Raw genomic sequence first — 19,661 nt, forward strand, 5'->3', positions numbered from 1 at the left:
CAGTCTTTGTAATTTTAACCATTCTGATGGGTGTGCATTCTATTGTGGTTTTAATTTGCATTTCCCTGGTGACTAAAACCAACTAATGAAGTGGAGCGCCTCTTCAAAGATTTTCTCTTTGGATATGCTCCTGTGAAGTGCCCATTCAAGTCTTTTGTCTACTTTCTTATTAATTTTTTTGCTTTTTTTTTTTTTTTTGGCTGCACTGCAGGCAGTGTATGGAAGCTTAATTCCCCAACCAGGGATCAAACCCTCACACTCTCCATTCAAAGCACAGAGTCCTAACCACTTGACAGCCACAGAAATCCCTTCCTGGTTTTTTCTGTTTTGTGGGTATTCTTATATAGTTTGGGTACAAATCCTTTGTCTGATATATGTGTTCTGAATATTTTCTCCCACTATGTGGCTTGTCTTTTCATTCTCTTAATGTTGCCTTTAAAAAAATAATTGTATTTATTATTTTTGGTTGTGCTGGGTCTTCGTTGCTTCGAGGGCTCTCTAGCTGTGGCAGACAGGGGCTACTCTTCCTTGCGGTGCTCGGGCTTCTCATTGCAATGGCTTCTCTTATTGTGGAGCCTGGACTCTGGCGCGTGTGGGCTCAGTAGTTGTGGCGCTTAGTTGCTCCACAGCACGTGGGATCTCCCCACATCAGGGGTCAAGCCCATGTCTCCTGTATTGGCAGGTGGATTCTGTACCACTGAGCCACCAGGGAAGCCCTTAATGCTGCCTTTTGATGAACAGTGTTTCTTAATTTAAAGGTAGTTTAATTTGATAATTATTTAATCATGATTTCCTATATGGCTCACACTCTGTGTCTTGTGTAAGAAACTTCCTGCACCAAGGTCATGGAGATATTCTTTGATGTTTTCCTCTGAAAGCATTATTGCATTCATTTCACATTTAGGTTTATAAGCCAAATGGTATTTAGCGTATTTATTATTGTATACAGTGTGGGTCAAAGTTCTTTTCTCCCCCTCCCTGCCCCCCCGCCCCCACCCCATGAATGTCCAGTTGACTCAGCTCCACTTATTGAAGAGACTTTCCTTTCCCTACTGAACTGCCATTTCACTTTGTTGTAAATCTGGGAGTCCTATATGTGTGGGTTTGTACATAAAGGTATGGCTAATCAATGCATGTTTTATCATAGTCTCGATTGCATTTTTGGCATTATGTTCTCATTCAGCGCTGTGGCTTAGAGCCTCAAGACTCATCCATGTGGCTCTGTGTGCCTCTAGTCTAACTGCTGCCTGGAGTTGATGGTGTGTATTCGCCATGCTCCACTTTCCCAGTGATGGACAACCAGGCTCTCTCCAGCCCTCAACCTGTCCCTGCCCCTCCCAGCAAACAGCACTGCGCTGAGGCATCATCACGTGTGCTCCTTATAAACCAGTGTGGAGGGACTTCCCTGGTGGTCCAGTGGCTGACACCCTGCCCTCCCAATGCAGGGGACCTGGGTTCAGTCCCTGGTCAGGAAACTAGATCCCACATGCTGCAACTAAGACCTGGTGACGCCAAATAAACAAATAATAAACATTAAAAAAAAACAAACAACCCACGTGGGAACGTTTATAGGACATATCAGATCAGATCAGATCAGTAGCTCAGTCGTGTCTGACTCTTTGCGACCCCATGAATCGCAGCACACCAGGCCCCCCTGTCCATTACCAACTCCCGGAGTTCACCCAGACTCACATCCATCGAGTCAGTGATGCCGTCCAGCCATCTCATCCTCTGTCATCCCCTTTTCCTCCTGCCCCCAATCCCTCCTAGCATCAGAGTCTTTTCCAATGAGTCAACTCTTTGCATGACGTGGCCAAAGTACTGGAGTTTCAGCTTTAGCATCATTCCTTCCAAAGAAATCCCAGGGCTGATCCCCTTCAGAATGGACTGGTTGGATCTCCTTGCAGTCCCTTGCAAGGGACTCTCAAGAGTCTTCTCCAACACCACAGTTCAAGAGCATCAATTCTTCGGCGCTCAGCCTTTTTCACAGTCCAACTCTCACATCCATACATGACCACAGGAAAAACCATAGCCTTGACATATACGTAGGAAAAGAATTGTTGGCTCACAGAGGGAATGCACTAATCTAATTTGACTCAGATTGTCTTCAGAGTGGGCTTCCCTGGTGGCTGAGATGGTAAAGAAGCTGCCTGCAATGCAGGAGACCTAGGTTTGATTGCTGGGTCTGGAAAATTCCCCTAGAGAAGAGAATGGCTACCCACTCTAGTATTGTTGCCTGGAGAATTTCATGGACCGAGGAGCCTGGTGGGTGACAGCCTATGGGCTCCCAAAGAGTCGGACATGACTGAGTGACTAACACAATGGCTGCCCCACCAGCTGGCATGAAGGTTATGATATTCCCACATTTCCATCAATACCTGGTATCACCAACTTCCTCACTTTCCCCAGACTAATATCCAATGTATCATTTACATATTGTCTCTATCCTTTCTTGGAAACCAGTATAGATTAGTCCCTGCTCTATGAAAATCTTGATGTATTAAATATGTGAAAAAATTAAAATCTTATTCTAAGGAAATGCATGTCACTTAAAAATTTTTCTTTTGGCCACACTGCACAGCATGTGGGACCTAGTTCCCTGACCAGGGATGGAACCCTCGTCCCCTGCATTGGAAGTGCAGAGTCTTAACCACGGGACTGTCAGGGAAGTCCCAGGCTTGTATTTCACTTGTAATTGGTGACTACCACAGTGGGAAAGAATATATAAATGGCAAAATAGTATGAACACAATGGCAGACAAAGAACAATTGTAATTTGACTTAGAGTCTTGACAACCCAAAGATGTGTGTGGCAGCTAGAGGACCAGGAGGAAGCTGATGGGCTCCTCAAAAAGGAGAATTTAATGAAGGGACTGTTTATAGATGTGTGGAGACCCCAGGGACTGGGACAGGGCAGGGAGCGCTGAGAGGGGAGCGAGGCGTCCCCAGCAGGAGTAGGGGCTGTAGGGAGTGCCAGCAGGCCCTGGGGGAAGCCTGGTCAAGCAGAGAAAGTGAAAGTGTTTGTCATTGCTCAGTCATGTCCAACTCTTTGCAACTCCATGGACTGTAGCCCACCAGGCTCCTCTGTCCATAGGATTTCCCAGGCAAGAATACCAGAGTGGGTTGCCATTTCCTCCTCCAGGGGATCTTCTCGACCTGGGGATCAAACCCATGTCTCCTGCATTGCAGGTAGATTCTTTACCCTCTGAGCTACCGCAGAAGCCATGCCCTTCTCCAGGGGATCTTCCTGATTCAGGGATCGAACCAGTGTCTCTTATGTCTCCTGCACTGGCAGGCGGGTTCTTTACCACTAGGAAACCCTGGGGAGGAAATGAATCCCTCAGCCGTTTCTCTCTCCCCTCATCTCCTGCTAGCCAAACCCAACCTCTAATGGCCCAAGAGCCCATTCCCATGGTCCACCCTGGCCAGCCTCCCTGGGCTCACAGCAGGTGCACCAGAGAGGAGGTGGCGCCAGAAGGGCAGATGGAAGGCACCCAGCGAGGTAGCCACACGCACTCAGGCACAGTCAACATTCAATGTCAACTTAGGCCAGAACTGGCACTCTAGGACACATTTGGTTTCAACCCCCTGTGTTTTATAAAAACGTAAATCAGTTGCCAGCATTTAAAAATAGGGAGATTCTTGTCTCCAGATTTTTGGCACCTCATGGGCTATCACGTGGTACGGCAGCACCGGGCCTTCACTCCTGTGAGGCTCCAGTCATGTGGGGCTGTGTGGCTGCTGCTCCCTTTTACCAGGGCCTCATTCTCCCTTGTGCCTGGCCCTGGTGAGCATTTCAGTTCTGGATCCCAGCTCCATGCTAACGAGACTGTAATCACAGACTCCCAAATCTCACTGCATATTTCTCTATAAAGTCACCATCTAGACAGTCCAGGATGTGTTTCTTCATCTTTAAAAGAGTATTTATTTATTGGCTGCACTGCTGCGTCTTAGTTGCTGAGTTCAGGCTTTCTCTAGTTGCGGTGAGCAGAGGCTACTTTGGTGCACAGGCTTCTCACTGCAATGGCCTCTCTTATTGCGCAGTACAGGCCCTAGGAGAGGGGGCTTCCCTAGTGGCAGCTCGTGGGCTTAGGTGCCCTGCAGCATGTGGAAACTTCTCAGACCAAGGATCGAACCCGTGTCGCCTCCATTGGACTACCAAGGAAGTCCATCCAGGATGTGTTACTACTAATTTTCTTTGCAGATCACAGAAATGAAGTTACAAAATTAAAAACTGTTCTCCCGAGTCCTTGTTTTCCAAGCATGCATTCCCAAACACCCAGGGTCCCCCAGAGCCCACTGAAGTAACCCTGACCTAGTCTAAACCCCTTATTTTGGAAATGGGAAAACAGAGGCCCAAAGAGGAGGGATGGGCTTTGGGCTTTTCCCAACATAGCCTGTCATTAGTAAAGGCAGAGCTGAATCCAGTCACCCTCATTCTGCCCCTCTCAGGGGATGCACTCAAGTTCCACTCGGGCCTCAGCATGAACTGCAATCTGCTCTGGGTGTTGGCTGTCAGAGGCAGGATAAGCAAACACTCTATTTACATTATTCCCCATTATTACTTCCTTATGTGTGATCATTGATCATGTGTTCACACAGGTCCCCCATCCCATCCAAAAGCACACAACTCACATTTAAGCAAACAAGTTATTCCATTTGGATTCACTGGGTTGTTTCTGTATATTCAAAAAACATTTATTTTTAAATTTTATCTATTATTTATTTGGCTGAGCTTGGTCTTAGTTATGTGGGATCTAGTTCCCTGACCAGGTAGTATATGGTATATCCATACAATGGATCACTGGGGCTTCCTAGGTGGTGCTAGTGGTAAAGAACTCACCTGCCAATGCAGGAGACATAAGAGACATGGGTTCGATCCCTGGGTCGGGAAGATCAGCTGAAGGAAGGCAAGGCAACCCACTCCAGGATTGTTGCCTGAAGAATCTCCATGGACAGAGGAGCCTGGGGAGCTACAGTCCATAGGGTCACACAGAATGGGACACAACTGAGTGACTTAGCACCCACCTTAGCATGCATGGAATATTACTTAGCTGTAAAAAGGAATAAAAAACTGCTACATACCACAACATGGATGAATCTTGAAAACATTATGCCGAGTGAAAGAAGTCGGACACAAAAGGCCGCACGATCCCATTTATGTGAAGTATCCAGAGTAGGAAAATCCTTAGAGTCCGAAAATGGATGAATGGTTGCCTAGGGTTAGGAAAAGGTGGAATGGGAAGTGACTGTTAACAGGTATGGGGTTTCTTTTCTGGGGTGGTAAAAGTGTTCCAATATTAGATAGAGGTGATGGTCGTATAACTCTGCTGCTGCTGCTGCTAAGTCACTTCAGTCGTGTCCGACTCTGTGCAACTCCATAGACAGCAGCCTACGTATAACTCTGTGAATATGCTAAAAACCACTGAATTTACAACTTAGAAGGACAAATTCTATAGTATGGGAATTATAGCTCATACTAAAACTGTTATTTAAAAAAGAAATGACAGGAAGAGAGGTCCCAAACAATTTCTTGGTAAGCAGCGAGGAGAAGTTTCACACCTCCTCCCTACCTTGCACCTCCCCTTTAAGTCATCCCAAGCCCACTCCTTACCCCAGGGATGAGGGAAACCTGGCAATCCAGCTGCTACAGAGGGGAAGATGTGGCTCCTGCCCGCAGGGAACATGCAGTCTAGCATATTCCTTCCTCTTCATTCCGCCACAGCCTGTCAGTGGCTAACCCTTACTTTTTCATCTTTAAATAACTTCAAGATGCCCCCCTCTCCCATCCCCTCAATGTCTGCCTGGTCCAGCCTCTTCCTGTCTCTCCTGAGTCCTTTCCCCAATCTCCTCCCTGGGCTCCAGGCTGCCATTCTTGCCCTCTCGGATGTACCCTCCCCACAGCAGCCAGGGATATTCCTGAGACCCAACCCTCATCCTCTCCTCCCTCCTTAACCCTCTATAACTCCCTAGACTATTATCTGTGTGCTTAGTCACTCAGTCATGTCCGACTCTTTGCAACCCCAAGGACTGTAGCCCACCAGGCGCCTTTGTTCATGGGATTTTCCCAGGCAAGTATACTGGAGTGGGTTGCCATTTCCTCCTCCAAGGGATCTTCTCGACCCAGGGATCGAACATGCGTCTCCTGCATTGGCAGGCGGATTCTTTACCGTGGAACCACGGGGAAGCCCCAGCTTATTATCTGTGCCCCCACTAAACTGAACTCTGCCAGGAAAAGGCTCTGACTGAATTCAGAGCCCAGAACAGTGCCAGGCACATAGTGGGCGCTCAAATACTAACGAATGAACAGAGCTGACTAGGGTAAGATACAAGACAGTTTTCCTGTGGAACTGATATCTCAGGAAGATTTTAAAGGACAGCAGAGGAGGGTGAGGGGAGGGCGTCTCAGATAGGAGGAAGCACTTGCAAAGACCTGATAGTTGCAGAGAGCTGGGCCTGGGCGAGAACTGCCCAGGCCTTGGAGGGCTGGGGTGAAACTGGAAGGCGGAGCTCCTGGAGGAGCTAGGGGCTCATCAGGACCTGTCCTTCAGATGAGCGGGAGGCTGTGCAGAAGAAAACCTTCACCAAGTGGGTGAACTCGCACCTCGCCCGCGTCGGCTGCCACATTGGGGACCTCTACACAGACCTCAGGGACGGCTTCGTGCTCACGCGGCTGCTGGAAGTGCTGTCCGGGGAGCAGCTGGTGAGGGGGCCAGAAGGGCTGGGGACAGGGGGCCACCCTGGGGTCTCGGGCTGGGCTACTGCAGGGCCAGGCTAATGGATGGACGGAGCTTACTAGAAAGACTGAGTGGGTTAAAGGCCCCTCATTCAGGTGGGCAGGGCCATGGCACAGGGTTGAGCTTAGTTGGGAAGAGCCTGGGGTCTGACTTGGAACAGAGGTGGGATTCTGTTTAAGGAGAGGGCTGTCCTTCGGGGAGGAACTCTGGGCTTGGGTGGGGCTCCATTGGAAGTGGTGATGGTGGGGGGCTAATGGAGAAGGATGGAGCTTTATTAGAAGGGCTTGGCTTGGATAAGCGGTAGCAGGAGGCATGGCTATAAAATTGGGGCAGAACTCTGTTGCAGGGGTCTATGGTTGAGGGTGTGGTTGTCATCAGAAAAGTGAGGCCGAGTTCGCTGGAGTCTGGGGATTAAATGGAACTCTTGTATGGATACCACTTATTGTATTGTTGCAGTTGTATTTCTGGGCTTGGATGGGACTGGGCTTGGATGGGACTTCATTGCAAAGGGTGGGGTTATAATGGAGCTAGAGATTGATGAAAGGACCAGCGCTTAAAGCTCTGGAAGTTATGAGGGGCATAAGGTATAGAACAGGAGCACCCTTGGAAGGAATAGAGCAACTGAACAGCAACATAAACAAGAGAAGACTCCTGGAGTGGGGCGGGGCTTGAAAGAAGTGGGCGTGGCTCTAGGCACAAATCTGAAGAGGAGGAAGTGAGGGGTGTGGTCATGGGACTAGGGGCAAAACAGTGGTGGCCTGGGACAGAGATCCAATGGAAGGGGCGGGAGTAAGACTATGAACAGGGGGCGGGGCTTCATGATGAAAGGTGTGGCTATCAGTTTAGAGGTGGAGCTTAACTTGAAGGGGCGGGACCAGGAACTAGAATAAGCCCTGAAAGGACACGTCTTAGAAGGCGTCTAGCTATGAGTGGCGCAGAGCTTCTTTAGAAGGCCTGGATCCTGGGTCTTTGATAAGGCTGAGGGGGTGTGGCCTGGACCAGGGGTAGAGGGGCCTAGTTATGTAGATGACCTTCTTTGAAAGAGGTAGGACGGAGGGCACGTGCTCTTGGCCAGGCCCTGGCTCTCCTAATGACCCTGCCGCCCTAGCCAAGGCCCACGCGTGGTCGCATGAGGATCCACTCACTGGAAAACGTAGACAAGGCCCTGCAGTTCCTGAAGGAGCAGCGTGTGCACCTGGAGAACGTGGGCTCACATGACATCGTGGACGGGAACCACCGACTGACCTTGGGGCTGGTCTGGACCATCATCCTTCGCTTCCAGGTGATCCCAAGTGACCCCAGCCCAGCCCACCAGCCAGAGGGAGGCCTTAAGAGGTTGTCCCTCACCCACTCATCCAGTCATTCCAGAAATATTCCTAATATGCTCCAGGAAATAATATCATCATTATAATCATCATGTATGTAGATTTTACTCTGTTCTAAGCACTTGGCATTTAATATGCACAATAACCCCATAAATTAGATATTATTCATTATACCATTTTACCAACAAGGAAACTAAAGCTCAGAGAGGTGAAGTAATATGCTCAAGGTCACACAGCTGGGTAGTGAAGCTGGAATAGGAATCCAGGCAGTCTTGCTCCAGTTCAGAGACAAAATAGACAAATTTTCTGTCTTTATGGAGCAAGACATGGGGGACCAGCAGTAGACAGATGATAAATAAACCCATCAATATGTAAACAAGACATATGTGGGAAAAGGACCAATTCTAAGCAGAGAAAAAAAGAAATAAAGAGTCACACAGATAAGAACAGATTATGATAAAGCAGTAATAGGGATCATATGGACCAAAGAAGGGCTTGGTGAGAGGCTGGTGGCTGAATGATTATGAAGATGAAAGGGAAAAGTATTCCAGGCAGAGGGCACAGCAGATGCAAAGTCTCTGGGGTGGGAATGAGCTAAGCTTGTTGCAGGAACAGAAAGACCAGTATGACTAGAGACTAGGAGGCAAGGGGGAGACAGGGAGGAGACGAGTCAGAAGTGTCAGCAGGGCCTAGGTGATCTGTGATTAACAATTTGATCTTATTCTGTCTGAGATGGGGAGAAATTAGAGTTTTATCAAGAGAAAAGGCATCATCAGACTTAGAAATATCTCTCTGGATTGGGGGTCATCACCAAAATTGGGAGCTGGAAGCCCAAGGAAGAGGCCGGAGCTGGACTGGGGTGGGGCATAGGCAGGTGAAGAAGGGGCCAGGTAGGGTAGGGGGGAGTGGACATGCCATAGGGGAAGGGGAGGGGGAGAGAGCTTGTGCCCCCACCCTGAGCCTGAAGCTGCCTCTCCCATCTCCTCTGTCCCCCCAGGATGTGGGTGGGGTGTCTCCCAGCCTCAAGCCCTCCAGACCCCAGCAGCCATATTTTGTATCTTCACAGATTCAAGTCATCAAGATTGAGACTGAGGACAACAGAGAGACACGCTCAGCCAAGGACGCGCTGCTCTTGTGGTGTCAGATGAAGACAGCTGGGTAAGTCCCTCGTCCTCAGGGGAGCCAGGCCCTCACCTCTGGGCTTCCCTCTGGGACAGGGGTGCAAGGGATGGCTCAAGTCCTCAGCGTCAAAAGTTACATCTGAAGTTACCAAACTCTTCCAACCTTGATGTATCCCAATCCCGTATCACAGTGTAACCTGTATCACAATCTGGAAGAATTCGGACTCCTCAGGGGAATAATGCCGGGAGGTGGGGAGCTGTCCCTAGCCTGCTCCCTTCTCTCCTCCCACCTGGTCCCGCACCTCTAAAGGCCTCAAGTGCACCTGTGTGGGACCCCTGGGCCCGATTCCTGAGCTGCCCCCCACCCCACACCCTTGAAAGTAGCCCCCTCAGCCTAGGAGGGCACACCCAAGGCTCAGGCTGGGGTGGGAAGTTCAGGGTCCTGGTATCTTCAGTGGGTTTGAGAAGAGGGGCACACGGACACCGCTGGGCATGCCCCCGGTCCCACAACTCTCTGTCCTGCTGGGAAGGGCCTGGCCTGAAGCTCAGGTGCCCTTGAGAGCAGCCTGGGGAGGAAGAAGGTAGGGGCAGGCATGGATGGAGACTGGGCGTTCTCTGTCTCTCGTCCTCCTGGGGCTCCCTGTCTGTCTTGCAGCGCTATCTGTTCTTCCGTGTGTCTGTCTTTACCTTTATATCTGCTTTTCCTTGTTCTGATCGCTCCCTCCCCCCCCTTCTCTCTCCTCCCTTCTTCCTTTCCCCACCTCTGTCTGTCTCTCTCTCTCTGTCCCTCCCTTTTCCTTCTTCCCTCTGCTTCTCTGTCTCTCTCGCTCATCTCCTGTCCCTCTCAATCTCTCTCCCCCTCCTTCTCCCCATGCTGTCTCCATCTCTGTGCTCCCTCCGTCCTTCCTTTCTTTCCTCATATGCCTGTGTATCACCTGTGTCTCTCTGCCCATCTGTCTAACTACCTACTTTTCTATCGTTCATCTTTTATCATCTATCTATCCATCCCTCAATCCATCTCTGTCTCTTCCTCCCCCCCTCTTCCTCTGGACTTTCTCCATCTCTGCCTCTGTCTCTCCTTTCCACGCTGCCAGTTACCCCGAGGTAAACATCCAGAATTTCACCACCAGCTGGCGTGACGGCTTGGCCTTCAATGCCCTCATTCACCGGCACAGGTACCACCTGGCCTGGGGCAGCTCTGCCCTGCACCCTACCCCCACCCTGTCCCTTGGGTACTCCCCCGTACGTGGATGTGTACAGATGCCACTCACGGACACAGGGCCCACTGCCTTCACCTCTCTGCTTCCATACGCATTTCCATTCACACACATGCTCTTACACATTTACACAGAGATGCGCACACACACACACACACAGACCCTGTGCACACATGGAGACCTTTATGCCCTCCCATAGATGTGTGCACACCTGCATATACTCATTCACATATACAACTTCTACATGGACCAGCTGCTTGGGTGTTCCCAGGATGGGCAGCTCACTTGCTATGGATGGTCGAATCTGGTGTGTGCACAGCGCCTCCTCCTCTCAGAAAGTTCTTCCTCGCAGTGAGCCCCCAAGTCCCCCTTCTGGCTCCCTGCACACCCACCTATTCCTGCTTTAGGGTCTGGTGCCGAGGTGGCTGAGGAAGGGTTCCCAGATAAATTACACCCACATCATGATCCATAACCTGGAGGAGGGCATGGCAACCCACTCCAGTACTCTTGCCTGGAGAATCTCATGGAGAGAAGCCCGGCCAGCTACAGTCCATGGGGTTGCGGAGTCGGACACGACTGAAGCGACTGAGCACACACGCATGTGATCCATAATAACAGGTCTGTTCATATGACAGATAGGGGAAACTGGAGACTGGAAGGGACTCGCTTCCAGTGTGAAGGAAGCCAGAACCCACATGTACACACTCATGTATACGGGGAGACCCAGCCCACCTACATGCCCATCAACCCACAAGCTCTAACTGGAGTCCTGCTAACAATGGGAACGTCACTGAGTGTACCCGGAATGTTCTAACTGCTTTCCAATAAGTCGTTCAATATTCAGTGAGCCTATAGGCAGAGCCTATTTTTCTCCCCTTTTTACAAAGGAGGAAATGGAGGCACAGGGCAAGACAATAACTCACTCAGAGTGACAGCCAGGAGAAGGCTGGGTTGGGGTTTGAGTCAAGAGGGTGGGCTCTGGACCTCACACTTCCAAGGCTACACAATGCAATACAGAACCCACCCACATAGACACGTGAGTGTCATTGTCAGATGTACATGTGAGCTTCCCTGGTGGCTCAGATGGGAAAGTGTCTGCCTGCAATGTGGGAGACCTGGGTTCGATCCCTGGGTTGGGAAGAGCCCCTGGAGAAGGAAATGGCAACCTACTCCAGTACTCTTGCCTGGAAAATTCCACGGATGAAGGAACCTGGTAGGCTACAGTCTATGGAATTGCAAAGAGTTGGACACGACTGAACGACTTCACTTTTCTTTACACACGCCCTCACGCAGAGCTCGCCCCACAGCTACATGGTGCGCAGACACGCACCAGTACACACGGCTTTCCCCTTGGCCGGGTTGTGCGCCTCCTGCCCTCGCCCTGGGTGGGACTCAGACAAGGATGTCTTTTCACCCGTTTGCCCACCGGCTTTGGAGCCTGCCTGCTGCCTGCCCACTCTGTGCCCCTGCCCAGGCCCGATCTCGTGGACTTCAGCAAGCTCACCAAGTCCAACGCCAACTACAATCTGCAGAGAGCCTTCCGCACGGCTGAGCAGCACTTGGGGCTGGCACGTCTCCTGGACCCTGAGGGTGAGCCCTGCACGGCGCCAGCCCGGGTTTCCTCCTGGGGGACTCCCAAATCCAGTGCTGCCCCCACACTCAACTGTAACACCATCCCAAAGCCCAAGATCATTTCAAATTTAACTCCCTCCCAGTCCCCACCTCTTCCTCATCAAGAATCCTACCCGCTTCCAGGCTCCATATCTGCTACTTTCTCCTTCTCTACCTTTTTTTTTGGCCACTCTGTGGGACTCGCTGGATCTTAGTTCCCCAATCAGGGATTGAACCTGTGTCCTTGGCAGTGAAAGCCTGTAGTCCTAACCACTGGACTTCCGGGGAATTCCTGTTCATCTCTGTCTCAAACCCAACCCTATCTCCATTCCTGAGTTCAACTTAACCCTCCTTCCCCAACTCTATCCTTTAAAAAAAAAACAAAAAACTTTTTACTTTTGTATTGGGGTGTAGGCAATTAACAATGCTGTGATAGTAATAGTTTCAGGTGAACAGGGAAGGGACTCAGCCATACAAACACACGTATCCATTCTCCCCCAAACTCCGCTCCCATCCTCTGCTCCCATCCAGGCTGCCACAAACATTGAGTGGAGTCCCATGTGCTATACAATAGGTCTTTGTTGGTTATCTATTTTAAATATAGCAGTCCCAACCCCATCCTTGGGCTTCCCTTGTGGCTCAGCTGGTAAAGCATCCACCTGCAATGCGGGAGACCTGGGTTGGGTCCCTGAGCTGGGAAGATCCCCTGGAGAAAGGAAAGGATCTGCACTTCAGTATTCTGGCCTGGAGAATTCCATGGACTGTATAGTCCATGGGATCCCAAAGAGTTGGACATCACTGAGCGACTTTCACTTTCAACCCCATCCTTAATCACCTTCCTGCCAAACCCAACCCCCCCAACCCCAGCCCCATCCCTAAAGCCAACACCACCCCCAACCCAATCTCCAACACTATCTTCATTCCCATCCCCAGCCCATCCCTATTTCTTCCTGGATCCACAGCTCTGCCCTCACCCCCAACCCCTTCCCATTTTCAGTCTGTCTCCAACCCCACCCCTGACTTCAACCTCATTCCAAATTCATGATCACACCCAATACCAGCCCCCCATCTCTAGGGTAATGGCCGTGATCATACCCTACCAATTCCCTGTATCTGGAATAATGGTTGCTTCCTTTTTCTGAGCCCCTACAGTGTGCCAGGCACATGGCTGGAAATTGTATCAACACTGTTCCCTGTCATCCTCACACTGATCCAGTTGGATAGAAGTCATCAATCCTGTCTTAAACTGATGGAAAGGAAGGCTCAGAGATGTAGAGTCACTCCTCAGGCATCACACTGAAAACCCAGTAAACAGTACTTTCTGATTCCAGAATTCGGGGACTTAGTCATTCCTCTGCCCTGCTTCTTACAGTGCCTGGCACATAGTGGGTGTTTATTGGACGTCAGTTTTATGAGGTGAAGAAGAATCAGGGCCAAGTATGATGCTATGCACTCAGTGGGTAAATTGAAATGATAATCAGGATTTATTGAGCTTCTCCTCTATGCCACTATGCGTATTCTCCACTATGAGTATTCTCTCTCATACTCATAGTGTTCTTAGGTGCCAGGCACTGTGACTATCCTTACTGTAACAACGTGGAAACTGAACTCAGAGCAGTTCAATCTATTTTATTAGGATATTTGAGTGAGTAAGTGGTCGAGTTGTGATTCAAGCTCAGGCTGCCTTCAAAGCCCATGTCCTTGACCTCAAACTTCATATACCATTCATATACTTAGTTTATGTATTTTTTGAGCTTCTGCTGTGTACTGGGCATGGCAGGGACAGTGGTAAAAGACAGGCATAGCCCTTGTCCTCATGGAGCTCAAACTCGATAAAGACACAATCACACAAGGCAATATGTAATTAGAAACTGGACTTCCCTCGTGGTTCAGATGGTAAAGAATCTGCCTGCAATGTGGGAGACCTGGGTTCGATCCTCTAAAGAAGGGAACTCTCCCCAGTATTCTTGCCTGGAGAATACCATGGACAGAGGAGCCTAGTGAGTTGCAAAGAGTCAGACACAACTGAGCTACTAACACACACACACAGTTATAAATTGTGATATATTCTAGAAGGAAATGATAAGAGGCCACGAGAAAGAATAACAGGAAGAGATCATTCTAGACAGGATGAACAGGAAGGCTTACTTGAGGAAACTTGAGTGGAACCCTGAAGGGTGAGTGGGAGTTTGGCACATGGAAAAGGGAACAGTGTTCCAGACAGTGAGAACAGCAAGTGCAAAGGTCCCGAGGTAGATAGTAGAATGAATGGTGTGTCCAAGAAATCACTATAGATAATTTCTCCATGGTAGTGTATATGTGTCAGGTACTATTTAATCCATGAAGTAGATCCTCACTGGGCAGATAAAAAAACTGAGGAACAACACGGACTTCCCTGGTGATCCAGTGGTTAGGACTCCACACTTCTGCTGCAGGATTACGAGTTTGACCCCTGGTCAGGGGACTAAGATCCTGCATGCCGCTTGGTGTGGTCCAAAAAAGAGACAAAATAAGGAACAGAGAGGTTAGTTATCTTGTCCAAGGTTGCACAGCTAGGAAGACTGAGTTCTCCCAACCTCCACTCAGTATGTTTGATCTCTCTGTCAGAGTGCTCGTCGTCATGCTCTCCCACTCTCCTTTACCCCTCAGATGTGAACATGGAGGCTCCCGATGAGAAGTCCATCATCACCTATGTGGTCTCTTTCTACCATTATTTCTCCAAGATGAAGGCTCTGGCTGTGGAGGGGAAACGGATTGGAAAGGTACACGGGGCCCAGGAATGGGGTAGGTGGGAGCCTGGGAACCATACGGGGCTGCGTCTGGGATGAGACTGACCCCCCTCCCTTCCTCTGCCGGGCCAGGTCCTGGACCAGGTGCTGGAGGTGGGGAAGATCATTGAGCGCTACGAGGAGCTGGCAACCGAGCTGCTGGCCTGGATCCACCGCACCGTGGGCCTCATCAGCAACCAGAAGTTTGCCAACTCATTAAGTGGGGTACAGCAGCAGCTTCAGGCTTTCACGGCCTACTGCACGCTGGAGAAGCCTGTCAAGTGAGGCCTGGCTCAGCAGGGAGGGTGGCAGGTGTAGGTGTGGAGGCAGGGTTCCTGAGCTCAGGCCCCTTCAGGTTTCAGGAGAAGGGAAACCTGGAGGTGCTGCTCTTCAGCATCCAGAGCAAACTGCGGGCCTGCAACCGTCGTCTCTACGTGCCCCGGGAGGGCTGTGGCATCTGGGATATTGACAAGGTGAGGCTGAGGATGTAGGGCAGAGAAAGGGTTGCCCCGTGAGGTTGTATAGGTTGTGCACTGCTCAAGGGAGCTCTTCACATTGCAGATGTCATGCATCTGACATCCATTCTGATGGTTTTTCCAGGAGTAAAGGGTCATGAGGAAGCAAGATTTTTTTTCCAGTGTGTGCAGAGGTGCCACAAGTGCTGAGCATGACCTCAGACAGAGAAGCCAAGGCCATTAAACTGTGGGGAATTATTGGAATCTTATTTATTTATTTGGCTGCCCCAGGTCTTCACTGCAGCATGTGGGATCTTAGTTGTGGCATGTGAACTCAGTTTCAGTATGTGGGATCTAGTTCCCTGACCAGGGGTGGAACCCAGGGTCCCTGCATTGGGAGCACAGAGTCTTAGTCACAGGACTACCAGGGAAGTTCTGAGTTGTTGGAATCTGACTGCCTCTCTAGGCATGGGGACAACTGGAGAAGGCAGAACATGAGCGAGAGGCTGCCCTCCGGGCCGAGCTGATCCGGCAGGAGAAGCTGGAACTGCTGGCCCAGAGGTTTGACCACAAGGTGGCCATGCGGGAGAGCTGGCTGAATGAGAACCAGCGCCTGGTCTCCCAGGTACAGGGCGAAGGGCTTGGCTCCGGGGGAAAGGGAGAAAGGGAGAGGCTGATGGCCCTGGGACCAGAAAGGGAGACTTCTTGATTTCCTAAGCAACAGAGAAGTGTTGGATTAGTCTCCTGGGTGACAAATGAAGGTGGGATGGGAGAATTGGTTTCCTAAGTGACTGGTGGGGGAGAGATGTGGGCCTGCTCTCCAGGGTAATAGGAGAGTGAGGCTGGTCTCCAGGGTAACTAGAGAGGACAGAGTTAGTCTCTTTAGAAATAAGGAGAGTAGTTAATTATCTCTTAAGTGACAAAGGAGGTTGTTATCAGGTGTCCAGTGTAACTCAGAAGGATAGAATTGGTCTCCTAAGCAACAGGATAGGGTAGGCCTGGTCCTCAGTCTCTAAGGAAATGGAAAGATGGGGCTTGTTTCCTGGGTACCAGATTTAGGGTTAGAGATGTAACCTGGAATGGTGGGGCTGGTCTCCAGGGTAACTGGGGGATGATGAGACTGGTCTCTAGGGTAACTGGGGATAGTGGGGCTGGTCTCCAGGGTGACAGGGAAGGTTGGAGATGGTCTCCAGGGTAACTTGGGGTGATGGGGTTGATCTCCAGGGTAACAGGGAAGGATGAGACTGGTCTCCAGGGTAACAAGAGCAGGTAGGGGAGTTTCCAGGTTCATACAGAGTCAAGGTAACAGGTTAACTGCTGAGTCATTATGGATGGGCATCTGTGGCCTGCCCTGCCCCAGGACAATTTTGGATATGAGCTGCCAGCGGTGGAGGCAGCCATGAAGAAACACGAAGCCATCGAGGCAGACATAGCAGCCTATGAGGAGCGGGTGCAGGGCGTGGCAGAGCTGGCCCAGGCCTTGGCAACTGAAGGTTACTATGATGCCCGCCGGGTGGCAGCCCAGCGTGACAGTGTCCTGCGCCAGTGGGCCCTGCTGACCGGGCTGGTAGGTGCCCGGCGGACACGGCTCGAGCAGAACCTGGCTCTGCAGAAGGTCTTCCAGGAGATGGTGTACATGGTGGACTGGATGGAGGAGATGCAGGTAAGGGCCAGATCGGGGACCAGTGGTGGGGGTGGCATACCTGGAGGGGAGGAGGGGTCCTTACCCTGAAAGAATTGTCAAAGATGGAGAGGGAAGAGGAGAGAGACAGAAAGAGGTAACGAGAAAGGGAGACAAAGAGAGTGAAAGATACAGAGAGAGACACAGAGGCAGAGGAAGAATGTATGAGAGACAGAAAAATACCCGGAGAAGTAGATAAAAAGACACAGTAGTACGGAGACAATCAGGGACAGACAGGGACAGAGATTAAGTCAGAGGAAGATTGAGACAGTTTCAGAGAAAGAAATCAGAGAAAAAGAGAGCTGGAGAAGCAGACCCAAAGGTATCACCAGAAATCTATTAAAAAATGGCTACAGAGGACACACAGGAAGATGGAATCCGTTTGAGAAAGAGAGAGAGACCTACGAGAGAGAGAGAGCTGGATACAGAGCGAGATGGAGATAAGATGATGGAAGCAGAGGGAGAGAGAGATACAGACACAAGCCATGGAGAGAAAGAGATAGGAATCGAGATGGAGGCAGAGAAATATAAACAAGAAAGGGATGAAGGCAGACAGAGAGACAGAGGCCAGAACTATGGAGAGGATGGAGCATCCAGAGAGACAGAGATGGAGAGAGGTGATGACAGAGACATGGAGTCTGAGACAGAGATCAGAATTCAGGTGATGGAGTAGAGGAGTGAAGGCTGGTGTGGGCGGTGGGTGGAAGGGGGAGTGGCCTGAGGGCTGATGCCCAAGCTACACTCAGGGCAGCTCTTACTTGTAGGCTCAGCTGCTGTCCCGGGAGTGTGGGCAGCACCTGGTGGAGGCGGAGGACCTGTTGCAGAAGCATGGACTGCTGGAGGGGGACATCGCAGCCCAGAGTGAGCGGGTGGAGGCCCTCAATGCTGCTGCCCTGCGTTTCTCACAGCTGCAGGGTGAGTCTGGGGTTGAGGACTGGGGTGGAGACTTTCAGGGCTTGTGCTAACAGAAGAAGAATGTCAAAAAAAAAAAAAAAGAAGAAGAAGCAGAAGACGCAGAATGTCTCCTGAGATACAGATGAAGAAGTGAGTTCCCCGTCTTTGGAGGCATCCAAACACCAACTAGGATCACACTCCATCAGGGATATCACATGGGAAATTAGTGCCTTGAGTGTGAGGCTGGCCCACATGACTTCTTCCTGCTTTGAGATTCTGCAGTAATAGTTCACAGTTTTTGAGCATTTGTTATGTGCTAAGCCTTTCACAGTGGGGTCTCGGTGAATACCATAAAAAGACTGGGTGGGTAAGGCAGTTATTGTCAAGGCCTGTTCAGAATCAAGTGATAGAAACTCAATTTCAGTTAAGGAGAACAAGGGAAGGTACTGGCTGATGTAACTAAATGTGTAAGAAGGGTTGAGTTTTGCTTCAGGTATGGCTGGATCCAGGGATAGTTCAATGATGCTTTTAAGACTCCACCTGTCTCCAACTCTAGTGTTTATGTCTGTGTCACTATTGGGCAGTCCCTCCCCTTGTGGTGTAAATCTGGGACCATCCAGCCCACATTTACATCCCAGCAGCTTCATAGATCCAGGGAGACAGGCCCCTTTCTCCCAATATTCTGGCAAATGGCCCAAGATGGGTTTCATTAGCCTGTGGTGGGTTCCATTCCTACTCCTCAGCCAAGTATTATGGCCTGGGGCTATATACATGATCTAATTGGCCACATCTATGTGACATGCTCACCCAGGGCCAAGAGTGGGGTCAGCTCTCTCCAAAGACATGAACTGAGAAGGGGGCAGGGATGGGATGCCATTAGCAGAAGCAGAGGCATGGATGCCGATAGGCAAAAACTTAGACTGACTCTAGAAAGGGTCTCATTTTAGTGATGTCAACACCCTCCAGCTAAAGACCACCAGGAGCCCTGCTGTAGTCAAATTAAGCTTGATTTGCATGCATGGGAGTGTGGGGACCATGGGGCATCTTAGTAAGAGGATGTTAAGAGGGGCTCATTGTAGGACGTGGTCTTGTGTTAGGTGATTTGGGGTAATTTAATGTAGTGTATTTTGCTGCAGGTTGGATGCTATCAGGAAGTGGGGGTAATTAGATGATTGTGTGTCTTAATCATTTTTAACCAGGTGGTGGGAGGAACATGATTGGCAGGAGTGGTTCACCTTGGCCAGGCGTGGGTAGGCAGGCAGGTGACTGTCTTGTGGTTTGCACAGTGACCTTGTTTTGTGTGCACTCAGACATGATTGTGGAATGGTCTTGTCTTCATCTCCATCATGATTGCCGAGTGGTCTTTTTTTTATATAATTTTATCTATTTATTTTTGGTTGTATTGGGTCTTTGTTGCTGTGCGGGCTTTTCTTTAGTTGTGGCGAGTGGGGGCAAGTCTCTCGTTGTGGTGCACGGGCGTCTCATTGTGGTGGCTTCTCTTGTTGCTGAGCATGGGCTCTAGGGCGCATGGACTTCTTTAGTTGTAGTTCCCTGGCTCTGGAGCACAGGCTCAATAGTTGTGCCTCATGGGCTTAGCTGTCCTGTGGCATGTGGGATCTTCCCAGAGCAGGGATCGAACCCGTGTCTCCTGGATTGGCAGGTGGATTCTTTACCACTGAGCCACCAGGGAAGCCCTGCTGAGTGGTCTTGTCTGATGTTTTGTCTTGTGCAACTGTGTATGAGTGCTGACAGCATCAAGACTGCTTTTTTCTTTCTCACTGATGAGGAAACTGAGGTGCAGAGGTGCAGAACTGATAAGAGGGTTTGGAGGCTGATCTGTCTCACTTCTTTAT

The 19,661-nt window shown here is 50.2% G+C and overlaps 1 protein-coding gene across 5 annotated transcripts in view; it reads left to right on the forward strand.

Annotated features, from left to right (window-relative positions):
- Positions 1 to 19,661, forward strand: part of SPTBN4 (spectrin beta, non-erythrocytic 4) — an 80,920-nt gene that overhangs the window by 7,230 nt on the left and 54,029 nt on the right. For 4 of the 5 annotated variants that reach the window (XM_086352575.1, XM_086352573.1, XM_086352572.1 and 1 more), the window contains exons 3-13: positions 6,551 to 6,702; positions 7,845 to 8,018; positions 9,128 to 9,219; positions 10,277 to 10,357; positions 11,874 to 11,989; positions 14,660 to 14,772; positions 14,872 to 15,059; positions 15,134 to 15,251; positions 15,700 to 15,858; positions 16,594 to 16,896; positions 17,679 to 17,829. In XM_086352575.1, coding sequence (XP_086208701.1) covers positions 6,551 to 6,702; positions 7,845 to 8,018; positions 9,128 to 9,219; positions 10,277 to 10,357; positions 11,874 to 11,989; positions 14,660 to 14,772; positions 14,872 to 15,059; positions 15,134 to 15,251; positions 15,700 to 15,858; positions 16,594 to 16,896; positions 17,679 to 17,829 — 1,647 coding nt within the window. The remainder of the gene's footprint in view (positions 1 to 6,550; positions 6,703 to 7,844; positions 8,019 to 9,127; positions 9,220 to 10,276; positions 10,358 to 11,873; positions 11,990 to 14,659; positions 14,773 to 14,871; positions 15,060 to 15,133; positions 15,252 to 15,699; positions 15,859 to 16,593; positions 16,897 to 17,678; positions 17,830 to 19,661) is intronic. The other variant, XM_086352571.1, reaches the window with a different exon arrangement.

This window comes from Bos grunniens, chromosome 18 (genome assembly GCF_055505025.1).
Source record: "Bos grunniens cultivar Pamir isolate PY7600 chromosome 18, Bosgru_T2T1.0, whole genome shotgun sequence".
In the NCBI taxonomy this organism is placed as follows: Eukaryota; Metazoa; Chordata; class Mammalia; order Artiodactyla; family Bovidae; genus Bos; species Bos grunniens.